General features: G+C 49.9%; 1 protein-coding gene across 1 annotated transcript; it reads left to right on the plus strand.

The window, feature by feature from the left end:
* Window positions 1-1131: 1131 nt before the first annotated feature.
* Epb42 (erythrocyte membrane protein band 4.2) lies at window positions 1132-17522 on the plus strand. Its single transcript, XM_033764972.1, has 12 exons — window positions 1132-1396; window positions 3576-3809; window positions 6513-6631; window positions 7941-8045; window positions 8343-8520; window positions 9080-9218; window positions 9492-9595; window positions 10203-10445; window positions 11631-11930; window positions 13300-13460; window positions 14713-14846; window positions 16514-17522. Exons 1-12 carry the CDS (start codon window positions 1186-1188, stop codon window positions 16674-16676), a joined length of 2091 nt encoding a protein of 696 aa, XP_033620863.1. The 5' UTR covers window positions 1132-1185; the 3' UTR covers window positions 16677-17522.
* The last annotated feature ends 46 nt before the right edge of the window (window positions 17523-17568 follow it).

Raw genomic sequence — 17568 nt, forward strand, 5'->3', positions numbered from 1 at the left:
TTTGCCTTCCATTCTGATCCTTTCCCTCTACTCTGCAGGGCTGCGGATGTAGTTCCATGGTAGAGCACTTGTCTAGCACACATGAGACCCTGGGTTCAATCCCCAGAAGAGGAAGGGGAAAAAAAAAGGAGGAAAAGGAAAGCGACAGAAATGTTGAGAACGTGAGAAGAGTTGAAGCAGGAGGATCCTGTACCTGCAAAGGACTTGGGGCAGAGGCGGGAAAGCCACAGCTTCTCCCTCCTGCAGAGGAGTCCTGGCAAGCCATAGGCTGCCTTCCCACAGGGGTTCCTGATGGCCTTGGGCTGACAAGGAATGAAAGTGCACAAAGGGCCGGGATTTTTGGCTCAGTGGTTCTGCCGCCTGCCTCCAAAGTGCACAAGCCCTTCACTGTATACAAAACTTTGTTTTCAGTATTGTGCCTTATCTTGGGCTTGCTCTGCACATGCATTTTTATAACTTTCTCTGTTCTTTGTACTTCCTCCCTCTGTAAAATAACTGACTGACAGATGTCCCAAACCTCGGGGTCACCTCCTCATCTGAGATGTTCTGGGCTGCACAGTGCCTCCAGTTGGGTGAGCCTGTGGGCCAGAGGGCGTGTGAGAGCAGGGAGTGTGCCACACCCTGGGCCTTACCCTTCTCTTCTGATGTGTAAAACAAGAGAATCAGGCTTGGAGTTCCTGAGCCAGTTCTCAAAATTCCCTGACTATTTTAAGGGGGAAAAAAATGAGTGGAGGGGAGTAAAATCTGCATTATATCCATTGCACGTAACTGGGGTAAGAAGGAGGTCATCCATGAGAGTCAATATTGTTCTCTGTAAAAATAACAACAGCAGCCCCATCTAATGGACCCTGAGTGTGTTAAATGTATCATCCCAGTTACTCACCACCACTCCGCAGGGGGTGGTTACTTTATGGAGGACCCTGAGGTTCAGATCGGTTAAACTACTTGCTTGAGGTTATACAACTGATAAGTAAATGAAGCCAAGGACTCAAACCCTGGCCTGATTCTAGAATCTCTGCTTTTACTTTTTTCTTTTTTTGAGACAGGGTCTCACTGCGTAGTTCAGACTGCCTTGCAACTCAATGTGTAGCCCAGGCTGGTCTCAAACTTGCAGCAATCCTCCTGCCTCAGCCTCCCCAGTGCTGGGATTACAGCTCTGCTTCTACCTATGTTTAACATTTATCCATGGTTTCTATCTTTTCTGCAAAAGGCCTGAGTATCAAGAGCTGTGACTTCCAGGTGGCAAAGAACAATGAGGAGCACCACACGGGGGCCATCAGCTCCCGGCGCCTCATTGTACGCAGGGGGCAGTCATTCACCATCACCCTGCACTTCCGGTCCCCCGTCCAGCTGTTGCTGCCTGCCCTCAAGAAGGTGGCCCTTGTTGCACAGACTGGTAAGTGGGATAGGCCCAGGACTAAGGTAGGAGGGGCTCTGACCCTAGTGCCCTGCAGTGAAGCAAGGGGCAAATGACCCATTCTGTGGCTGGCCCTACAAAGTCTGCCCAGCTGGGAGGGCTGCTGTGATAATGTGACAAGATCACATGTATAAGATTATTTACCATGACTCCCAACCCATGCAGCAGCCTTATCACCAAGAGGTTTCTTTTGGTTGCAAATATATCAGCTTTCCAGGTTTGGCATGGTAGCACACATGATAATCCCAGTGTAGTGGCAGAGTGCCAGCCAGAACATACAGACAGGTGGTCCAGGAGAATGGAAGACGCACACAGAAGTTTTGTAGGCAAAGTGTACAGTTTGATTTTTTGTTTTGTTTCTGGTTTGTTTGTTTGTTTGTTTGAGACAGAGTCTCACTATGTAGTTGAGACTTCCCTGGAACTCACTATGTAGCCCAAACTGGTCTCGAACTCACAGTGATCCTCCTGCCTCAGTCTCCCAAGTGCTGGGATTAGAGGTGTGCCACCACGCCCTCCTTATCACCAAGAGGTTTCTTTTGGTTGCAAATATATCAGCTTTCCAGGTTTGGCATGGTAGCACACATGATAATCCCAGTGTAGTGGCAGAGTGCCAGCCAGAACATACAGACAGGTGGTCCAGGAGAATGGAAGACGCACACAGAAGTTTTGTAGGCAAAGTGTACAGTTTGATTTTTTGTTTTGTTTCTGGTTTGTTTGTTTGTTTGTTTGAGACAGAGTCTCACTATGTAGTTGAGACTTCCCTGGAACTCACTATGTAGCCCAAACTGGTCTCGAACTCACAGTGATCCTCCTGCCTCAGTCTCCCAAGTGCTGGGATTACAGGTGTGCACCACCACGCCCGGCAGGCAGTTTTATTTTTAACATCAGTGGGTCAGTCTGGGACTCCTCCACAGAGACCGACCCCCACTTTGGGGTGGAGCAGGGCAGGTTATACTCTCAGGAGGGGGTGAGCTTGTAGGAGTTAAGCACTTTGCATTGGTTACACAGAGCACAAGTTATTTGGGCCCAGAAAATTCACCACTTATCAGATATTACAGACAGCAAGTTCAGTGTACGGAGCAACATCCCATTTACATTTGACAGGAGATATAAGTGATAAAACTGAGAAGAAAGAAAATTTCTGAGATGCTCGAGAGGAATGGGGGAAAATTTTTCCACCCGAAAGTTTGGCTTTAACTGCAGAGAAACACATTCCCCATTCACCAGCACTCTGGGAGGCTGAGGCAGGAGGATCACAAGTTTGAGCTCAGCCTGGACAACTTAGTGACTATATACAAGATTGTCTCAAAATTTAAAAAAAATTTAAAGTGCCAAGGATATAGCTCAGTGCAAAGGCCCTAGGTTCAGTGCTCGGTGCCACAGTGAGAATAGAAGTGATAATAGTAGCCTCTTCCAGAAAGGCCTGAATGGGCTCTAACTGAGGCTAAATATAACATATCACAGTCACTGTTCATCAAATCTGGTCTACGGAGCAAGCGTGATCAGCCTTGAACCCCTTGGGACCATGTCCTCCGAGCAGACCAGCCACAGGTGGGAATTCTCTGGAAAATGAATCACATCCATTCTGAACACAAAGACTTTTTTGTTATTACTCTGTAAATAATTCTGGCTAGTGACTATTTACATAACATTCACATTTTTAAAAGTATGTAAATAATTTAGGAACAAGAGGTGGCAGGAGGGAGAGGGAGGGGAAGGAGAAGCCAAGACGTGCTGTGTGCCTGCACGGACTCCCCATGAGGAATGGAATCACTGTGTCCTGCAAATGCATACTAACAAAGAGAAAAGAGTAATCTAGAGATAATTTAAAGTATAGGAAGAATGTACATAAGCCACACTCAATCCTGTGCCGATCTCTACAAGTGAGCAAGCGTCCTGGGTTTTCATGTCTGTGGGGTGCTGGAGCCCATCTTCCATGCATGTGGAGGGACAACTGCACTATTATTTTCCCATTTTATAGACTATGAACCTCTCATATGTAGGTCCACAAACACTGAGAACTTGTGCTCTCATGTCACCCCCTACTGTCCTCCAACACCATTTCTCACCTCCTCCATCGTGGTAAAACCTCTGCCCTTTTTACTCTGAGCTGTGGCCACGGCGCCCTAATGATGGACTCAACACTGCATGATTGCAGGGGTGCAGGCTTCCAAGGGCAGCAGGACCCAAGCCACCTTCCCAGTTTCCGCTCTGGGGGATCCAAAGTGGTGGAGGGCAGAGGTGGAGGAGAGAGATGCCAGCTTCTGGACTGTCTCTGTGACCACACCTGTGGATGCTGTCATTGGCCACTACTCGCTCCTGCTGCAGGTCCTAGGCCGGAAGCAACACCTCCTGGGCCAGTTCACGCTGCTCTTTAACCCCTGGAACAGAGGTGAGTTTGGACCTAGACTGGTTTTGGTTGTGCTGGAGCTGGGCTTCCCTGTGAGCGGCCACTCCGAGATCAGTATCAGCACTAGGTTTCCATAGGTGCCTCCTCAGACCTAGGGTCCTGTCCTAGTGTCACCCCTGGCTTCCCAAGGTCTTCCCAATGAAAGAGACTTGTCTTACCACCAAACTGTGCTCTTGGCTCAGCCTATTTTGGTCACAGAAGTTTGAGACTCACTGTGACGACCTGGAAAGCTACTCTCGATTGCAACGGTGCAGGAGTAAGAACTGGAAAGCACAAAATGAGGTAGCCCAAGGGACAGGCCTCTCTGTCTCCCTCTGGTCTTCTTAGTCTGTCCCAAGGATACATTTGGGTTTCCTGGGGGACTGAAGCACCTATAATTTAAAGGATGATTAAAAGATAAAGGTTTTCAATTGCTCAGGTCCATCACAAGGAAGGGGCCACCTTAGTAAGGGTCCAAGCTTCAGCTCCATCAGGTTTGCAGTAAATGTGCCTAGCTCTGCCATTTTTGTTCCTCCTTCTGTGTGTTCTATTCTTCAGGTCTCAGATCTTTACCACACTCACCTGTCAACTCAACCAGCTATGGGTGGGCTCCCTAGGGTCAGGTGACCTTCTATCACCTAATTCATGGCCACCTCAGGCAAAATTCAGCTCAGACTGCCACTGCGCTATTTCCTGTAGACATGATTGATTTGCCCAAAGTAGCACCCAGTGAGGCACTGTATTGAGGATTCCTTTATATTCTGAGGATTGAATTCTGTCTTTCCTTTTTTAACCTGCCACACTCACCTTAATTCTGTGAGCTCACTGAGGCTTTGCCTAGAATGGAAGACAGCTCCTTGGTGGGTAGTCCTTTGCCTTGCAAGAGTTTCACTGCCTGAATGGGGTTTACTAAGCCAGCTGGGAAACCAGAAAAACCAGGGAAGACTCTCCTCAGTTTCCTACAGCCCAGGCCCGGACCCTAGTCCCTGACTTTCTCTGTGGTACCTGAAGCCAGGGGTGCTCTTCCTTCTCCTCCTCCTCCTCCTCTTTCTCTCCTTCTTCACCCTCCTTCTCTTCTTCCTCTCCTACTTCCTTTCTTGTCCAGGGTGGAGTTCTCCAATCCTCACTCCCTCCCTAGGTGGCCCTGCCTATCCTCTGCTCTGGGTCTTCTTTCTTATTCCATTGGGGTAGACAAGAGGAACAATAGTAGGACCTAGTATCATCACCCAGGCACCCTTTGACTCAGGTGGTTGAATGGCATCCAGGGCCCTTCTGTGCATGACCAACAAGAGGTTCCAGCCACGTTGCACCAATGCTGAGGCTTCAGTGTACTCCTAGGTGACTGACCTGGATCCAGAGCTGGGTCCTGGCAGCCAAAGATGCAGCGGACAGTGCTGGCTTCAGAGGGAGCCTACATCTTGACCCTAGTACCCAGAGTCTTACCTTCACGTTCAGTTTTTGGGGGCCATGTTGAGCGATGTTAATCTGTCTGAGCAAAGTGAGCCCATGGCTCTGCCCCCACTAGGAGGTGACTGGGAGAGGTTGAGAGAGTCCCGCAGCATACTTGAGGTGGGACTCTGCTAGATTCGAAAGGACAATTTTTTTGGGGGGGTCACATCATAAATCAGAGCCCTATTCACAGGCTGGGAACTTTATAAAGGGGAGAGGGGGACAAAGAAGAGGCAGTGATGCTGCCTGTGCTCCTCCTAAACCCCCGCCCCCAGAGCTTGGGGCCAAACACCCTGAGAAGTGGTGCCTATCGGATTTCCTAGAGGACTCAGGGAGGACAGGCAGGTATTGAGGGCTTCTTGAACTTATGCTTCTCTGATGTTAGACCCCAGATTTTTCAGGGCTTCCTGATTTTTACTATCCTATCCTTTCTGTTGTCCTGAGCACCCTTCCAGATGGTCTGGAAATACCTTTAATATTCCCTGGAACCTGTCTCCCGCCTCCATCCCACCTGCCACCAAATCCAAGAAATAGGACAGCAAGCATGCCAGTGTCTACCCTGCTCCCAGCTTCCAGGGTGGGTGATGGCTCCTTCAAAACCACCGCCTCCTCTTCACACCCAGGCTAACCTTCAGATAAGGAAGCGGTGGGGAGGCACTGGGACAAGATCTTGGGCATTCAAGGCCCACTGGATCTCCATCCTCGGGGAGTGGCCCAGTGCCTGGACTTCCTTTCTCCACCCTACCCCTTCTCCTCCTGTCTTGCTCCTCTGACTGCTGCTCAATCCACTTAACCTACCCTTCACTTACTTTTTTTTTTTCCCCAGTATCGGGATCGAACTCAGGACCTTGTGCTTAGTAGTCACTGAGCTAAATCCCTGGCCCACTGACCGATTTTACTTCTGAAACTTGTTTTTTGGTCACAAATTGAACTTGAGGGAAAGATGTAACAGACCACTGGGAAGCTCTCAGGCTGCTGCTGTCCATTTCTCTTGGGCTAACAGTGTTCTGGCTACAATCATCTTCTGGGAACCACTAGGCCTTTTGGGTTGGCTTCTTCTATCAGCCTGGTTGAACTTGAAGGCTACAGCCACTGACCCAGGGACTCTAGGATGGATAGGGGGAGCAGGAAAAGAGCGACTTCCTTCTCAGTCTGCATTAGGCCCAGAGCGGCAGGGGAGCCCTGAAGCCAAACTGGACTTGGACTGGAGGGTGGACCTGGTAGCCCTCAGCCCCGTCCTCTCCTGCTTCTTTCTAGAGGATGCCGTGTTTCTGCAGAACGAGGCTCAGCGCAGAGAGTACTTGTTGGACCAGAATGGGCTCATCTTCTTGGGCACAGCTGACTACATACAGGAAGAGCCCTGGGACTTTGGCCAGGTACTAAGGACCTCTAGGGTCAGAGGGGGACAGTGGCTATCTTATGACGTCAGTGTTCAGGCAGACAGAACTGGCAGGTCCAAAAGCCCCTGGTCAGGAGGCCATTTCTTTTTTTTGTTTGTTTTGTTTTGTTTTTGGTACCAGGGATCAAACTTGGGTCCTTATTTTTGTGAGGCAGGCGCCGGAACCACTGAGCTAAATCCCCAGCCCAAGAGGCCATTTCTTTTTTTTAATTTTTTTGGTACCGGGGATTGAACTCTGGACCTTGTGCTTGCAAGGCGGGAAATGGAACCTCTGAGCTAAATCCCTGGCAGGAGGCCATTTCTTTAGCCCGTCAGCCCTGTGGCACCTCCCTTTCCCCTACACTGCACAGCACCAGAGTTGTCCTCCTGAAAGCCGTGTAGCTCTAGCGTCTAAGTCCTCTAGTGACAGGACAAAGACCAAGCCCTCTAATGTGTACCTAAGGCCTTTCCAGGCAGGCCACTGCTTTGCTTTCCTCACAAACCACCCCACACTCTAGCTCTTGAGCATTCAGACTCAGTGTTCCCTCTGCCGGGAATAGCTCCCCTCCTTGACCCCCAGGAAATAGTTCTCAAGGCCTTCTGAAAGCTTCCCCTGACCCCAAAAGGCAGAGGAATTCTCTCCACTGAGGTTTCTCCCTTTCACTGGTATCTCCACTAGAGCTCTGTAATCTGAGGGGCCACAGGGCCATCTCCAGTCTTAGACTGGGGGTTCCTCCAGAGGAGGAGCTGCCTTAGTATCCCCCATACCATTTATGAGCTTGTTATATAGAAATGAAACTGGAATGAAACGAACTTGAGTGTGGTGCCACATGCCTATAACTTCAACACTCTGGGAGGCTCAGGCAATTTTGCAAGTTTGAGCTCAGCCTGGACAACTTAATGACTCAATGAGACCCCATTTCAAAATTAAAAAAAAAAGAAAAAGAAAAAGAAAAAAGGGCTGGAGATGTAGCTCAGTGCAAAGGCCTTGTGTTCAATCCTCAGTACAAGAAAAGCCGGGAGAGAAGGAGGGAGGAAAAAAGGAAGGAAGAAAAGGAGGGAAGGAGGGAAGGAGGGAAGGAGAGAGGGAGGGAAGGAGGGAAGCAGTGCTGGGAACCCATGACCCCTCAGGAAAGTTTGACCACAGAACAGGCACAGAACTAGGTGCCAAGCATGGGGTAGGGGTCAGGCGAGCAGCCAGAAATCCCCACAGAGGACAGCAAGGCAAAGAGGGCTGAGTTACGGGACTGTCCTTGGGATGTGTGCCTCACCTGGAAACTCTGTCTTTGCCTGTGTGGTCCTTACAGTTTGAAAGTGATGTCATGGACCTCAGCCTGGACTTGCTGGGCGTAGACAAGCAGGTGGAGGAGTGGAGCCAGCCTGCACACGTGGCCCGGGTCCTGGGCGCCTTGGTGAGTGCCAGGCAGGGGCTCCAGGGGAGAGAGGCAGGGGAGTCCTTTACAGACCTGTCCTCCCTCCATGGCCCTGGAAGCCCTCAAATCACAAATGATCCCCTCCTCCAGAGAAGTGATGGGCTCTCGGAGAGGACAAGCAACGTCCTCTACAGGGGCAAGAAAAGCCAAGAGATTATCAGGATTGGAGAAAAGAGCCAGCCACGGATGAAAACTGGGCTGGCTTTCCTCAGAGCGCCCCTCTCTCACCACGAGGCCTGCCTGACAGCAGACTGTCATCTGTATATTCCCCAACAGCTGGACGCTCTCAAGGAGAAGAAGGTCCTGCCCACCCCGCAGACCCAGGCTGCCCAGGAGAGGGCCCTGCTAAGCAAGCGCCGGGGCAGCGCTCCCATCCTGCGGCAGTGGCTCACTGGCCAAGGGAGACCTGTGTACGAGGGCCAGGCATGGGTGCTGGCTGCTGTTGCCTGCACAGGTACAGAGCAGATGAGAGCAGGGAAGTCACCTGGGCTGTTCCAGAGTGGCGGCCCTGCCATGCGGGAGGGACAGCCCCCAAAGTGGATGCTGCCTCCCCAACTTCGTCATTGCCAGAACTGGTTCCGACACCCATCTAAAAAGCCGGATCCTTGTCCCAGCCCCTCCTCCCCACAGTCTCTGCCTCCTTCTCCCCTTAGGAAATCTGGGCCTGCCTGGAAGCTCTGTTCCCACACTCCCTCCCAGAAACATTCCCCTGCCCTGCCCTGGCAGAGAAAGGCCCCCCACACCCCCACCTCAGTCCAAATTCATGGTCCTCTCCCCTGCTCACCCTTCCATGTGGGGTGACTTGTTTCAGCCTCTATAGGTCCTATTCAGGGGCATCAGTTCTAATTTCCCGGTACCTGTATCCCCTCTCCACCTACACTACCCCCTCGCATTTAAGACAGCCTGTCCAGAGGAGACAACTGAAAACTGTAGCCACACACAGCAGCCCTCACCCTTGCTCCCTGCACCCGGCCTCTCCATTCCCTCTAACGCTGTGCACCTCTTTCACATAGTGCTGAGGAGTCTGGGAATCCCAGCCCGTGTGGTCACCACATTCAGCTCTGCCCAAAACACTGGTGGGGGCCTGCTGGTGGACGAGTACTACAGTGAAGAAGGGCTGCAGGTCGGAGAAGGCCAGAGAGGCTGCATCTGGTGAGAAGCCCAAAGGAGATGGGCTCCAGACAGGATGGGCTCCAATCTGTGTGGCACAGACCCATGGGACCCCACAGCCCAACACCCCTCGCCCTAAAACTAGGCCTTCGGGACTCTTGGGGGTCAGTGGTGGTGTGCATACCTCTTCCTGCAGGGTAACACTTTTACACAGCGTCCTCTCATCCCCGTGAGAAAAGCTCTGCGAGATTGTAGCTCTAAAAAACCACCACACTCCTGGTTTTCCACTTGAACTTTTGCCTTTGCTACCTTCAGGATCTTCCGTACCTCCACAGAGTGCTGGATGAGCAGGCCTGATTTGTGCCAGGGTTTTGATGGATGGCAGATTCTATACCCAAAGGCTCTGAGTGGAGGTGGAGGTAAAAGCTATGGGTGGGGCCCGAACTGCCCCGTGCTAACAGCAAGAGCTCTGAGGGAGGGAAAGGAGCGGCAGGACCCAAGGGGTCCGTATCGCTCACACAGGAGAAACAGAGGGAAAGATGGCCAGCCAAAAGAGGTGCCTCCTGATGGAGGGCAGAGGGTCTGAAGACGGTCAGGGGATATGCTGGGCAGGGGCTTGTAAGGCGGGACTGGGTGCAGATGGAGACAACCGCTTCGGAGGAGGGCGCTTCAACAGCCATGGAAGCCTGGCTCTTCCTCAGGACTTTCACAGAGCCTGGGACACAGCAAGTGCTCAAAAAAGGTGAATGACTGCTATCTTCTCAGAGCCAGCTTGGGAGCTCCTACGTGTCACGTGTGTGACTCTAAGGTCCTTCCCGGGCCGTTTTGGAGAGGGCTTCTGCCATAGGCCGGAAGTTAGCAGTTTCACCTCTGCTGCGCTCACCTCTCAGTGACCCCTCCCAGGGCCCAGCTCTGACCTTGATCCTGGCCAAGGGAAAACAGTAGAGTAGGGACAGATGTGCTGTGTTCCATGACAGGCAGAGATCTGGAGTGGCCCCCTTGCTCATTCTCCTCTCTCCCCCTCAGTCTTGGGAGCCTGTGATCTGGTCCCAGTCAGAGCAGTCAAGGAGGGGGCACTGGAGCTGATGCCTGCAGTGGCAGACCTTTATGCGTCGGTCAATGCCTCGTGTGTGGTCTGGAAGTGCTGTGAGGATGGGAAACTGGAGCTGACCAACTTCAACACCAAGTATGTTGGCAACAACATCAGCACCAAGGTTGTGGGCAGCAACCGCTGTGAGGACATCACTCAGAACTACAAGTACCCTGCAGGTATGGGTCCAGGAGGGGCCCCAGGAGTCTCTGCACCTGGAACAGCAGATGAGCAGGGATGGCTCAGATAGATGAAGGCTGGGAAGAGCTCCAGTCCTTTTCTGTCACATAAACGTGGTTTCTCAACCCCTGCTGACACTACTGATGTTTTGGACCAGATATTTCTTTGTTGTAGAGGGCCAAGCATCCTAGGAGATTTAGCATGGCAGGCTTCTGTCCATGAGGCACCACTCTCCCCTACACTCACCAGTTGTAACGAGCAACAGTGTCTTCAGACATTTCTAAATGGCCTGGGAGAGTGGGCAAAATTGCTCCCAGTTGAAAACCACTGCGATAAAATACTGCACTCCATGCAAAGCACAGCTCCCAGAAAACTTGATTGTTGTCCTTTCCCCTTCTCCAGTAACCCCTAGTTCTTCTTTCATTGAGTTTATATCACTGCTCTTCACCTATCTGTCCAAACCAGAAGACTTCCACATCCTGGAGTCTTCCCCTTTCACTACCATGATCTACCCTCACCTCAGTCTCCTGAGTCCTTTCCCACTGCCTAGAGCTAAGCCAGGGCCTTATCACCTCTGGTCTACAAGACAGCAACCGAACCCCCCGCCTCATCTCTCACCAGTTTTGAGTTCCCAGAATGTGCTAAGACACAAATGTCATTTTGCTAACTCACACACATTCACACTCCAGGATATTCCGTGGCCTCCCTTGCCTTTGAGGAAAGTCTGAATTCCTTCACAGGAAGATTCAGTTCCCTGTTAAACTGTCCTCACAGATGTCATTGACTTGTTGCAAAGCCTGCTCTCCCCTTTCACGATACTTGAAGAGTTTGGCAGAGGCATACTTTCTGTGGGAGGGAGGCTGCCTAACAGGCTTTAGGGGGCCAGGTATGGCCTTGGAGGTTTGCAAAGTTTTTGTGTCTTTGGCATCTGAGAAGTTGGCACAACTTTAAGGTTTTCAATTTTAAGTTTTAAAAAGTATTTAAAATTAATTTCACTGGTATACTTTAGATATACTAATGATAACATTCATCGCATGGAATTTGTACCTGTACATGCCATATCTTGGTTCTTCTTTTTTTCCCCCCCTTCCCTCCCCTCTTTAACCCTGGGCTGTTAATAGAAGAGTATATACCTGACAGCTTATCTGTATATACCTGACTGCTTTATCTCTTCCATTAACCAGGATCTCTTCAAGAGAAAGAGGTACTAGAGAGAGTCCAGAAAGAGAGGCTGAGGCACAAGAAACACAGCAGCATCTATCCCCCGAGTTGTGAACTGGATGATCCACTGTACCTGTTCTTGGAAGCGCCCCGCTTCCTCCCCCTGGGAGGGGACGCCCAGCTCTCAGTGACCCTGAATAACCCCGGTGACCAGGAGAAGATGGTGCAGCTGGTGATTGGGGCCCAGGCAGTGTACTACAATGGAGTCCATGCCACTGACCTCTGGAGGAAGAAACTGTCCTTGAGGCTCAGTGCCAACCAGGGTAATTCTCTTTGGCCCCCAGACATCCCATACACCTGGCTGCACCCTGAGCACCGCCCATAGGTCTCAACAGGTGGCTCTTAGACCTCGGTTCTCATTCTTTATCGTTCAGTCACTTAATACATATTACTGGGGCTGACACGGGGAGAACCCCCACAATCCCAGATGCAGTCAGATCAGCAAACAAACCCACGATTACAGTGAGGAATCATCAGAGCAGGGGAACAGAGTACAGGGGCAAGGCACAATCTCCCTGGGTAGGTGCAGGCTGCTCCCAGGGGACTTGCACCATGCTAGGTCTTGATGGGAGAACATAAGGGAGACTAAGAGTTTAAGAGGAGAGGGACACCCAGGAAGGTAGGCAGAGAGGTCAGGAGAGGTCCGGGCTGAACTGCATCCATTGGGAGAGCAGTCTGGCTGACAGTTGGTGTTGAAGGTGACTTCTGGGGTTAAACTGTTGGAGTCCAGGAGGTGGGGCAAGCTGTGCAGTCCTTCCGGGAGACGCAATGAGGACTGGTGGGGCTGTGGCCAGAACACGGCATAGCAGGGTGGCAGCGGTATTTGTTTTTTGGGGGGGGGACGTTGAGATAAGAGAGCTGTGTCTCACAGACCGAGGAATAGCACAGAGGGAAAAACAGAGATTCAAAAGAGACAGATTGTAATGGTACAATTCCTAAGAAAATAAGAGACAATGGAGTGATTACAGTTTATGTTTACTGAGCACTATTTGCCAAAAATAGTGCCGAGTGCATTACAGACATGATTCAGCTATCTCTCCACAACAGCCTCACAAGTTGGGAGCCATTACCACTCCCATTTTCCAGATGAGGAGATCGAGGTTTCAAGGGGTTACATAGCTAGTCAGTTGTGCATTGAGACAGGGAATGGTATGGTGGCACATACCTGTAATCCAAGTACTCAGGAGGCTGAGGTAGGAGGATCAGTTGATTCTCAGGCTAGGCTGGGCCACATGAGTTTAAGGCCAGCCTGCACTACAAAGGAAGACCCTACTTCCAAGACAAAACACAAAATAAAAAGCATGGGACACCTCATCTCCATAGTGCCGAGTGGCAACACAGATAGATAGATGCCTGTGTCTCACTGAACACAAACCACGCCTCTGCTACAAGAACTGGGGCCTGGAGAGCGCCCCCATCCTAGCTCACAGGACTGTGGTCTGCTGAGAGTGACTGGAGGTTGGGATCGGATAGGGTGGGGTCTTGAGTGATTACAAATTACAGTTGCTGTGGGAATGAGGCATCTTTCAGGCTTCTGTGAGACCCTGACTCTCTTCATTGAGTGTGGAGCTATGGGTTGTTTTCTGGGGCTCACACTGCTCTGCACCAACTATTACCAATTGTGTGTTTCAGTTAAGAAAATAACCACCAGCCTGTCCTTCTCCTCTTTTGAGCAAAACCTGCCTGAGAACAGCTGCCTCAGACTCACCTCAGTGGCCACGCACTCTGCCTCCAGCCTGAGCTGCTTTGCTCAGGAGGACGTTGCCATTAGGAGACCACACCTTATCGTTGAGGTAGGCACCAGGCTTTCCCTGAATTGCTCACTGAAGCTGCTCAGCTCCCCACAAGTTTCGGGGCAGATGATCATGCTGCAGTCACCAGATGGCGCTAGACTTGAGAGTTCCTTCTCTTAAAAAGATGTGTTCTTACACATACAATTATAGTATGAATCTTTGAAATTCTTAATCGGTTAAGCTTCCTAAAATTGGGGCCTTCCCACTTGTTTCTTCCACATTTATAGGGGTAAAATCACAGCTTGTGCTTATTAGCATTTTATACATATGCCAAAGTATTTTCACCTCTTTTATTTCAATACAAGCCTATGGCTCAGTTGTGCAGCGCATACCTGGCAATAATTTTTTGTGGGGGGAGTTCCAGGGATCAAACTCAGCTCCTTGTGCTTGCAAGGCAGGTGCTGGAACCACTGAGCTAAATCCCTGGCCCATCCCCAATCAATATAGAGAAATCAAACAAAATCCCTATGAAGAGCTATTTCCATAAGTCAGATGAGGAAATCTGAGTCCTAGAGAGCCATATGCCAAGAGTGTGAAAGTAGGAAGGTCTAAAAGCTTGTCTCTTAGTCCAGCTCTTTTTCCACAAGACTACGGTGGCCAACATGAAAGAGATCTACCTGTTCTTGCCCTCAAGGAAGTTACAATAAGGGAGATATGCCACTGGACATTCTGTGTGAGGATTTAACAGAGATACAAAGTCTCTTTGATAAAAGTGAAATAAAGGAGATTAAGGTCAGCTGCTGGTTTGGGGAGTTTCACGAAGGAGGTAACATTTATGCTTGGCCTTGGAAAACAGATATGCTTTCAGTACACAAGTAGGGAGGGACCACTAAAGGCAGAAGCAGACAGGCAGAGAAGCAAAGGAAAGGAGCTGAGAGGTGTGCTGGGGACAGGAAGGTCCCTGGTGTGAGTGGGATGTTTAGTCAAACACAGGGACAGGAGAAGTGGGCCGGGGGGCAGATAGTGGAGGACCCAAATGCAACCTGAGCTGAACTGCAAAAGGGAATGGGAAGCCCTCCAAGTTTCTAAGCACAGGAGAGGCACCATCCCAGATCATCAGTGCTGGTCAAGGGTGAGAGGGAATGCAGGAGGATCAGAAAGCAGGGGAAGAAGGCAGCTGTGCAGCTTGGGTCAGAAAGGCAGAGATGAGTGGAGCAAGTGAGGAGGGAAGGGAAGGGGGTGAAGGTCACAGAAAGGTGTGACTATGGCTCTGTGCCCTTGGCTTCATTCCATGTGCTGGCTTTTCATACAGATGCCAGAAGTAGCAAAGCAGCATCAATGTCTCAGGGCCTCAGTCAGGATCCATAACTCCCTGGACTTCCCTATGAAGGACTGTGAGGTCTCCATCTTTGGAAAGGGGCTCATTCACCGAGAGAGGAGATACAGGTAAGTGACTGCAAGTTTCTCATCCCACTGACACATAACTGGGCAGAGGGCAGAGAGCTACAACTGATGACTTCAAACCAAAATATCTTTCTGCCATGCCCACTGAGTACCTGGAAATATCCCCAGTAGCTGAGTGAAAGGGTTAGGGCTACCAAATGCCTCTCTCATTCTGGGACCATCATGTCCATAGGGGCATGGGTGAGAGGAGCCAAGTGAGCCCCTCAGTCACCCACCTCACCCGTTACTGTCCTGGTCATGCAGGGAGAGGCAAGAGCATTGCCAGTAGATTTCAGAAAGATGTCACAGAGACCAGAGGGGGACAGGCTTCTCAGTGTGGGCCAAGCTGCACTCTACTAGTCACCACCACAATACACAGTTCTGCTTATTCTTTTATTCCCACTCCCTACACCCATCCCCACACCACCCTTCATACCCTCTTATCAGCATGGGCATCCTCTCATTAGTGTGTGTACTGTGTCTTAAGCCTATATTTAAACAAATCACGTCCCATGTTTCCTCTCACTCAGAACTGTTACGTGTTGTGCACATGTTGAGTTCATTGCTTCTGCTACACCGTATAGCACCCACCCCACACCACGCCCTACACAGTGCTCCACAGCCCGCACGCCCCATACACACTGCACCCCTCCACTGTGACCTCTCACAGCACAAGCAATGCTGGAGTGAACCCGCAGCCTCGTACACAACTCCTTACATGGCCTCTTGGACCTCGGGAGGGGTAGGGGTAGGGGTGTATCTGCCCAGGAGTGGAATGGAGGAGTTTCTACATTCCCACCTGTCTTCCACTCCTGGCAATACCCACCTTTCTATTCCCGGTCGAATAGAAAAAAGAATATCTTATTGATGTTCTACTTTGCCACATTTTATATATTTGATAGCCTTTTCCATTTCCTCCCATCAATAGTCTGTCCTTATCTTTGCCCACCACTGTTCTGATGTTCTTGCCACTTTTCTTGTTGCGGTGTAGGAGTCCCCATGCATTGTAAGTAATTAGTCTCTTGTTGGTTCTAGATATTGTAAATATCCACTTGGTGTCACAGCATCCCCATTTGGATTCCAAGATGCCTATTCTTACCATCCCCATGGCCCCAGGTAGATGGCTGGGATACTGAGCCACTGCCTCTGTTTCATCTCTAGGAGTCACTCTTGCCAGCAAGACAAGAGAACTGCAACATTTAATCAGATCTGTGTGGTCTAGGTCAGTTGTGGGGCAAAACTCCCGAAAGGAAATCCGTACCACTCCCCCAGCACCAAAAGGAGGTCCAGTGTATATCAAGAGTTGATAGGGCTTCAGGTCCCACCTCCTGACACACTGCCTGGCTCTGTGTGCCTACCATACCCACTGTGCAGAGCAGTGAGGGATCCACACTGCTGTTACCGAGAACTGAACCAGACTGAACCACACATCACAAAAGAAACAGCACATACAGCCCCTGGGAGGCTTCTGGTTTGAACCATGTACATAGCAGCTCGGCATGGAGAGGCTCCTGTCTTCCATCCCCTTGTAACCACCTGTCTTAGAAGCAGTGTACTTTAGATGCTTATTTCCTCATGGTCCACCTCTTTGAGCAAGGCTCAGCATCACTTGGACCAGCAGAGCAACGAACCCCAGGCAAAATTAGCACCTGCTTTTCCCTTTACTGTAGATTAAGTCCAGTGCGGCCTGGAGAAACTTTGCGCACCTGGTTCCAGTTCACACCAGCCCAGCTGGGGCTTCACAGACTCACTGTGGAAATGGACTGCGACATGTTCCAGAACCTAACCGGCCACAAAAGTGTCACTGTGGTAGCCCCTGAGCTTTCGGCTTAAACTTCTAGCTCCACCACAATCTTGAAACCAACTCTTAAAACTACAACCCAAAACTGAACACACGATGGGGAAGGAAACCTTGCTTATTGGACAAATGAGTCTTTAGGTTGAGTAACCAACAACAAAGCTAGATCCCCAAAATCCAGATAATGATGCTCATTTCTGTCACCTCAGACACTGGACTAGCTGTCTTAGAATAAAAGCTACAAGGCTTGAGCAACAAAAGCTTTTGAAAGGTACACAGTAACTTTTCAAAATACATGTAGAGTTTCTGAGTACCTTGTCAGAGTACAGACTGCTCAGGTTCAGGGTTTTTCAACCATTTTCTTGTTCCTTAACTACTCGAAGAGATAAGGCCTAATACAGTATTTAAAGCATTCATCTATTTCTGATAAAGTGGGATATTAGCTAACAGTGAAACTTGTAAATTATCCTGCCATTACAGTGACTAGTCCTCTCTCTGAACACATCCTTAAAGATTCAAAGATAACTGAACAAAGGTACAAAATACACAACATAGGATCAGAAAGCAAAATGATCTAGTTAGCTGCAGACAAACTTATACTAGAGTTCTCTGTTCATTCAAGATCCCACAACTAGTGTCTGATGCTAGTAACATAAATCTGGCCCCAGCAGAAAATACAAATATCAACTATACAGAATACATGTCCAATACAAAAGGATAAAGAATAGTTTTCTTTTTTTAACAAAGCAAGAATTTTTGTTATTGTTGTTTACATTACTCTGTTGCTTTGGCATTCCACTAGTTTGATTTTAGTTCTATCTCTTTATGACATTTGTTTAAAGCACAGGATGGTGCTTTAACAACAGTAGGTCAAGGGCCGGGGATTTAGCTCAGTGGTTCCGCCACCTGCCTTGCAAGTGCAAGGTC

This window comes from Fukomys damarensis, unplaced genomic scaffold (genome assembly GCF_012274545.1).
Source record: "Fukomys damarensis isolate Sample0158 unplaced genomic scaffold, DMR_v1.0_HiC HiC_scaffold_17, whole genome shotgun sequence".
Taxonomy (NCBI): domain Eukaryota; kingdom Metazoa; phylum Chordata; class Mammalia; order Rodentia; family Bathyergidae; genus Fukomys; species Fukomys damarensis.